The sequence below is a fragment of the Sesamum indicum genome, linkage group LG10, assembly GCF_026168435.1.
Source record: "Sesamum indicum cultivar Baizhima isolate 11 linkage group LG10, ASM2616843v1, whole genome shotgun sequence".
In the NCBI taxonomy this organism is placed as follows: domain Eukaryota; kingdom Viridiplantae; phylum Streptophyta; class Magnoliopsida; order Lamiales; family Pedaliaceae; genus Sesamum; species Sesamum indicum.
The window spans coordinates 12,908,104-12,914,937 of NC_142666.1; the positions used below are offsets into that span (position 1 = coordinate 12,908,104).

Sequence of the window (6,834 nt, forward strand, 5' to 3'; positions counted from 1 at the left end):
GCGATAGAGGATTCTTAGTATTCAACTTTCTTATGTTGTTAGTACATGCGCACTTTATTATGGCGGATTTCTTGGCCTATCGAAGAATCCACCTAGTTGATGCTTTTTATACTGTACTTATGTACCCCCTTTACTTAATAAAATTTATATTTACCGAAACAATAAATTTTTAAAGGAATTGTAAGTATAATTTTGAAACTTTTGAGAGTAATTTCATATTTTCAAAAGGAGTTTTAAGTGTAACTAACCCAAAAAGAAAGATATAATCAGCCCTAATTCCAGAATTCATTTAAAGTTAGTCTCACAGCCCATCAAGAAGGCAAAATTGACAAAGTTTCTCGTAAAGATGAGAAAATTAAGTAGAGTACACCATCACGAGTGATCAAGAAAAGAGGATCGACTGAAGAGGATGTGCTGATTGCTGCCCCTAAAATTCCTTAACAGAAGAACATAGAACTGCTGATCCTATCATGCAACCTGGGAAGCTCCTGCACTGAAACTCCACCACCCGCGGCTGTCCCGCTGTGGCTCGATGATCGGTCCGATGCTTCTTCAAACTTGATGAACTGAGCCATTTGAGCAGCAGCCAAGTGCGCGTAACAAATAGGAGCAACTACAGAAATCGAAACAAGATTAAACCATAAGCTCAGAGTTCGAAATTGTTAGGCCAATAATGGATAGAGACGGTGATTGTTTTTGCTCATTTATCATTTCACATGACGTAAAATGCAATAAATACAACACCAAATAAGGGTGATGATAGTTTCATTACCTACGGAGATAGCTGTAGTGCTTCTTTGATACCTGTAGAGTTGAGATTACCGTTAGTTACTAAGTGGCCAGATGAAGTTAAAACAAAAGCAAATGTCGTAGCAACGACTTTTTGAATACTCAAAAGTATGATGAAGTTAACTATGCTCTTACACATAAGATAGAGAGTGCACAAGTTCTTGCAGATTATCGGGAGAGAAATCAAGCTCATCGTAAAGAACATGGTAGTGAGTTGGTCGTGTTGTTCCCTATAGTACATCAGTCAGTTACTAATCTGTCGTCTAGAGTTTAGTGAATTCGCTTTTCCAAGGGACAAACAGATTAATAGAAACTCACAATCATGCCAGCATGAGCACACATGTAGAAGTCATTGCTTCTTGGGTGACAAATCCCATTGTCAATCACAGTCCCTGAGGACAAAACAGTATAGAGAGATCGGGGGTCAGATGAAAGCAATCTCCTGCCATTAGAAAGTGATGAGAGAGAGAGAGAGAGACCTGGTGGAACATTATCATCGGAGTTTGCCTGGAAAAACTTTGTGTGATGGTTCTTTTGTGCCACCACCAACATGAACTTGGGATGCCAGCTTTCATCCAGAAGCTTGCAAGCCTGAATTATAACAGGAACACTTAGATTTCAAGAAGGGTAAGAGAACTTCAGTCCGTCAGAGGTGGAAACAGACCTCCATAATCTGCTCTAGCTCAACATTTAGCACTTGACTGAACTGTGACTCACTCACACCGTCCCTACAAAACACATAGGAAGAATGATTGACGAACATAAAAGACAAGGAGAACACAAAATAAATACAGAGATAGTTGCTGATTAGTACACCTGAAAATAATTATTTGATCTGGTTTCCTTTGCTTGGAACTTTTATAGAAGTCCTGCAATGCCTCCCTGGCAATCAGAAAAGATCAAGAGAGGATATTAGTGAAATCTTGCATAACTGGGAGATGGAATTGAGAGTCGTGATCACCTGAAAATGCCATGATCCTCAGTATCCGACACTTTCTTGAAGAGGGAATCTATCATCTCCGATTTTGGAGACTGCGTACGGACTGCAGCCCGGTATCGAGAAATCAAAGGCCACTGTCTTGAACTGACCACCTAATGAGTCAAGAAAATAGCATCAGATGTGTATAAGATTCATGCGTGATGATTGTGTAGAGTCGTGTAGTAAATATTTATATAGTACCGCAGCAATAGACGGAGCATCTGAGCGACCAGGAGAGCCGTGGGAGACATCCATTCCGACAATAAGGGTGGGGACGCTGGAAACCAGCGGTATCGAAGAAGTATGCTCAATAGTTAACAATGAATTAATACCGCCAAGCTGTTGGAGGAAAAGAGATAATCAGCATAAAAATTGCAAAAATGTAAATTGCACAAGTAAAACTACTACATCTTGCCTTGGCGTTGATCTTCAAGAGCACGTTTGTCAGGTACTGATCGTTGATGCGTGTAGGAGCAATGCACTGAGTAACTATCCCGAGATCGGAGAGATTTTTCCTCTTCCATGGGCCTTGAGTAAGATTCAAAGGAAATGCTTCTGGTTATGTTGAATGCAGATAATGGAGAAATGCTTAACCAAATAAAAGTACATCAAGTCACTACCATAAATATCAGAGTTTTTCCTCTCTGGCAGAATGCAGAGAAGAAACTGAGGCTCCCCTGGAAGTCCTGACTTGATTGTTGCAATCATCTCATCCACCCTTGTAGGAGCGGGACTGCGTCTGAACTGTGGTTCCTCTTCAAACATTTGGAAAGGTGGTTTGATAGACTACAACAGAATAGTCATATTAGAATGAAAGATGGTTTTATAGACTACAACAGAATAGTCAAGTTAGAAGGAAGCGGTAAGCATACAGCTTCACTTGAGCTTCATTAATGGGTAAAGCTACTCACTATTCCTTTCATTTGCCCGCATCTAGCCAGGTCCCTGCACAAGTTTCTTATATCACATCGAGCGGAGAAGTTCACAACAGCCCACCTTTCGAGCTTTATAGGCTCAACCAGCCTCTGCAAAAGCATAACTTCAGAGCCAGAGCTACTACAGCAGAATTTCATGCAACATTTAAAGAATTATACCTTATTGTTGAAGTTCCACCTTCCATTACGAGGGACAAAGTCCTCCTCGTTGCCAACTCTCAACTGTGATAGAACGAGTCGACTAGTAAGAAAAGATGCGAACTCTTGCATATATAGTGCTTCACACAGGTAACATGCTTGAACAAGAAAAATAGAAGGCATAAGAAGATCAATAATATGAATGTAGATAGTGATTACCTTGGGGGGTGCCAAAACACGACCTTGAATACGAGTGAACTCACTGCTAATAGAAATTCCAGAAGATCCAAGAAGAGGATCAGCAGCATAGTTACTGCTAGTGAATGCCTGCATTGCAGCTCAGCAATTATAGAGAACTCCAAACATGAAACAACAGAACAGTCGCTAAAAAAAATCTGATAAAGCATCACTTTTTTCAAGGCATTCATCCTCTCTGTGGGCTTTTGTCGAGATTTTTCTACAAGTGAAGCTCTTTGAAGATTGGACAAGGCTTTGGTATAACGTTGCAAGGAAACCAATGAGCACAGCTATAAAAGGAAAAAAAGAACCACAATCATAATAAGATCCCAAAATTTTTCAAGTTAAGCCTTAATTTGTAGAGTTCAAACCTCAACAGGAATATAAGTGGGACGCTTTGGCTTCCCAACATTGATGCATGGAAAGTCTGCGGAGTGCCTCAAGCGGATATTGCGGTGGTGAAGAAAGTAGTCATAGACTGTTATTTCTACTTCTTGTGCTTCACTAGTTCCTTCTTTTCTTATTTTCAAGAAGAACCTTCAACAAAGAAAAGTGTAAGAAAACATGTAATATTAGTGATTAAAAATCGAAATACTTAACATTGTTGTTATCTTAGGTACTAAGAAAAAAACATAAGAACAATAATAATAGCTAGAGCTCACTTTTGCTCCCTGCATATCCGGTCGCTCAAACCACTAATTTTGTATTCCATATTAGAATTTACAGCCTTGATCCTGAGATTCTTCAACATCCTTTTGGCCTGTTTTTCAGTAAGCAAGAAGTTTAGCAACAACATCTATCGACACACAATGGCCAGAAGATGGAGAAACTATTTATTACCTTAGTCCAGTCAATCTGAGCAGGATTATCAACTTTCTGATTCATGAGAAGGAAATCAATAACTGGGCCTGGCTTAACAATCATTGTGGTTGAAACATCTGTGCAAGTCATGCAACATTAGTGCCTTGAGCTTCTCACTAATAGAAGTTCGTATGCAGAAATGATACAGAAAACTCACCCATATTCAAGGAAAGGCCCCCCTGTGTGGCCCTAAAACTCGAGTGAAAGCCCCGGCAACCAACAACACCACCCCCTAAATCAATGAAGTTTCTTGGTTCATTATGAAAAAATGACTGGCGCACTAGAAGACAACCCCTACAAGGAAAAGACAGTGTTAAGAGAACCAGAATCATTCAGCAGAGAAACAAAAAAGTAGCCCAAATACTTACTGTTCAGCAGCATGTTGTCTTAATATGATGTCGAGCACTCTCACAGCTTCTTGGAAATGCTCGGAATCTTGTCCGCGAAGCGCATGAGCAATGGCTTGCATTGGAATTTTGGCAGCATAGTTTATTGAGACTTTGTACGTTCTGGAATGACGCTGTCTGCATGATCTTTTCCGATCACTTTCATCTGGGCTACCATCAGCTCCATGGCTTCCACTCCAAATCTTCCTGTAATTATATAAAGTTACATAAACTTAGCCTAAAAACTTGGACAAAGGATCTGTATTCAGTTAAAAGAAACTACATAAACAATCATCACGTACCTGTTTGATGAGATCTCCTCCAAGACCACTGTGAATTCAAGCTTGTTTTGTGGCAGGGGACCAACAGTAAACAAGCTCTTCTCACCATCATATGCGAATCTCTTACCAGCAAGCTCAGAAGCATAGGTGTCATGTACCTTGTCAAGTACCTTTCTTCCGATGCCTTTTGCATCAGCAGGGCTATCATCTTCATATTTAATAGAAACCTACACAACAAAAGATCAGAATTTTAAGTAAATATCCATGGAATTCCCAAAAATCAATGAATAGATCAAGGCGTATACACTATAGTGGTAAAAGTGGCCATCGGTCCTGGAAAGAGCAACTTTGAAGTGATTTGTTAAGAGTGAGATAGATTGTCCTCTGGAAGCAAATCCACGCTTGGCCATTGGAACACGTTTAATAACAACTGCTTTCTCAGGCACAAAATTTGGTGGTATTGCAGGTGGAGGTGGAAGTGGAGGTGGAGGTGGCGGTGGCATTTCTGATTTGTCCCCCCTCTTTGAAGAATTCATATTAGTCTGCTACCAGCTGAGACATAAATAACACACGTTAGCCGAATCCAAGCCAAAACAGACCATCAGACACAGGAAAAATTCAAAAGCGGACATACATAAGGTGGTTTACAACACAGATGACACAAAGTATTGATCATACATGAATGCTAACAGCCAACAACATAAATTAAGCACCAAAGTTGAACGAAACCAGCCTATGAAGTTACCATTCTTGTTGTTCAAGAAGTTTTGCATTAAACCATCTCAACACAGAAGCAAAGGAGATCTATATCTACATATATATGGCAGGTGACCAATAAATATTCTCAAACATGAATCTTGAAAATGTAAGTCTTAAACAGAGACGTGATAGATTCATAGATATACATGCAAATCATTACGCAGATTCCATAAAAATCACTTGTTTTAAACAAGTTGCATAATGTTTTACACATTTCTTTTTCTATTTCCTTTCAAGAACACACAAACTCGTACACCCCATAAAACAAAACAAGAAGAAAAATAAAAGAAAGAAAAGGTAACTGACGTTAACATCTGCATGCTACATATGGGAAGTCAATGAACCTTAAATACAACAGAAACACATCATAGGAATAAAAGAAATTAAAAAACTAAGAGAAACAATAGAACGAAAACCAAGAAATCATATCAAATGCCAAAAAACTCAAACATAGAAATCAAACCAAGAATTTAAAGCACAGAAAACAACTTAAAGACGAAACAAGATCTTCCCCACCCCAGAACATGAAAATTTTAAAAAAAAAAAAAAAATCCTTCCTTTTTCCATGTGATGCAGAAGCCAAAGAAACTAGAAAAAACACAACCTTTTCTTCAAGAAAGGAACAAGAATAACTCAGTAGAGTTGAGTCCCTGCGTAGGAATGAAGCCGAGACTCCTGGAAACAGCAAGCGGCAGACAGAGGAGTTTTGAGTGCGTGTTGTGTGTGTGTTTCTTTCTGCTTGGGGAGGGAGGGAGGGGGGGAGGGAGGGAGGGAGGGAGGTTGGGTGGGTGGTTTATATATTATGGGTTTAAGGTAAGCTGCCTTGTATAGAACTCCTAAGACTAGAGAGGGAGAGAGAAAAACATGCTGTGATGTAATACCGTCTCTTCTCTTCCTACATTGAGAATGAGAATGCAAGTCGTCTGCCGTTGCCCTTTTTACCTATTTTCGCTTTTTAGTGCTTGTATTTTGCAGGGTATAATACTCAGTTGATCACAAAAAAATAAATAAATAAAAGTTGAGGAAGATTTTATTGAGATTATATATTTTTGATCCAATAATGGAAATATTTTGCCCAAAAAGGTATGTTTTTAATTTAAGAATTCTAATAATTACAGTCGGATTATTCAAACTACGACGATAATGAATAATAATAGACACAGTTAATATAATATGTTCGTGAATCTGGATTGTATATTATAATCTAATTGCGGATAATGTGTATGGACATTAAAATTTAAAAAATCGTACTATGTAATTTAATCTTGGATTTATTATTATTCAAAAATAAATACAGTACGATACATGTCATATATACAGCATTGACTATTACAAATAAGGATCGAAATAGACGAATCTCCAATGCTGTCAACAAATAATTTTAGGAGAATCCCACGTTATGTGTGGGATGTTGTTTTGCTACATAATAGGTGTTGTTTATACTATAATAGTATAGTGTTAGTTAGATT

At 38.6% G+C, this 6,834-nt stretch overlaps 1 protein-coding gene across 1 annotated transcript; it reads right to left on the reverse strand.

Annotated features, from left to right (window-relative positions):
- Positions 1-244: 244 nt before the first annotated feature.
- On the reverse strand, positions 245-6,244 carry LOC105172206 (protein argonaute 4A). Its single transcript, XM_011093573.3, has 23 exons — positions 5,970-6,244; positions 4,912-5,158; positions 4,628-4,833; positions 4,308-4,532; positions 4,097-4,233; positions 3,919-4,016; positions 3,741-3,838; positions 3,450-3,615; positions 3,252-3,368; positions 3,061-3,168; positions 2,863-2,925; positions 2,680-2,793; positions 2,389-2,554; positions 2,184-2,296; positions 1,970-2,107; positions 1,751-1,881; positions 1,606-1,671; positions 1,454-1,517; positions 1,269-1,380; positions 1,108-1,181; positions 925-1,019; positions 773-804; positions 245-613 (listed from the first exon to the last, which is right to left on the reverse strand). The coding sequence occupies exons 2-23, from the start codon at positions 5,140-5,142 to the stop codon at positions 438-440; spliced, it is 2,730 nt and encodes a 909-aa protein (XP_011091875.1). The 5' UTR covers positions 5,143-5,158; positions 5,970-6,244; the 3' UTR covers positions 245-437.
- Between the last annotated feature and the right edge of the window lie 590 nt (positions 6,245-6,834).

Bases quoted from the DNA above. Each gene is read 5' to 3' on its own strand.
- LOC105172206 (XM_011093573.3), bottom strand. From the start codon at position 5,142: ATGAATTCTTCAAAGAGGGGGGACAAATCAGAAATGCCACCGCCACCT. The intron at 3,839-3,918 runs GTAATAAATAGT...ACTGAAAAACAG, and splicing joins CTCAGATTGACTGGACTAAG to GCCAAAAGGATGTTGAAGAA. The intron at 1,381-1,453 runs GTCTGTTTCCAC...GTTATAATTCAG, and splicing joins AGCTAGAGCAGATTATGGAG to GCTTGCAAGCTTCTGGATGA.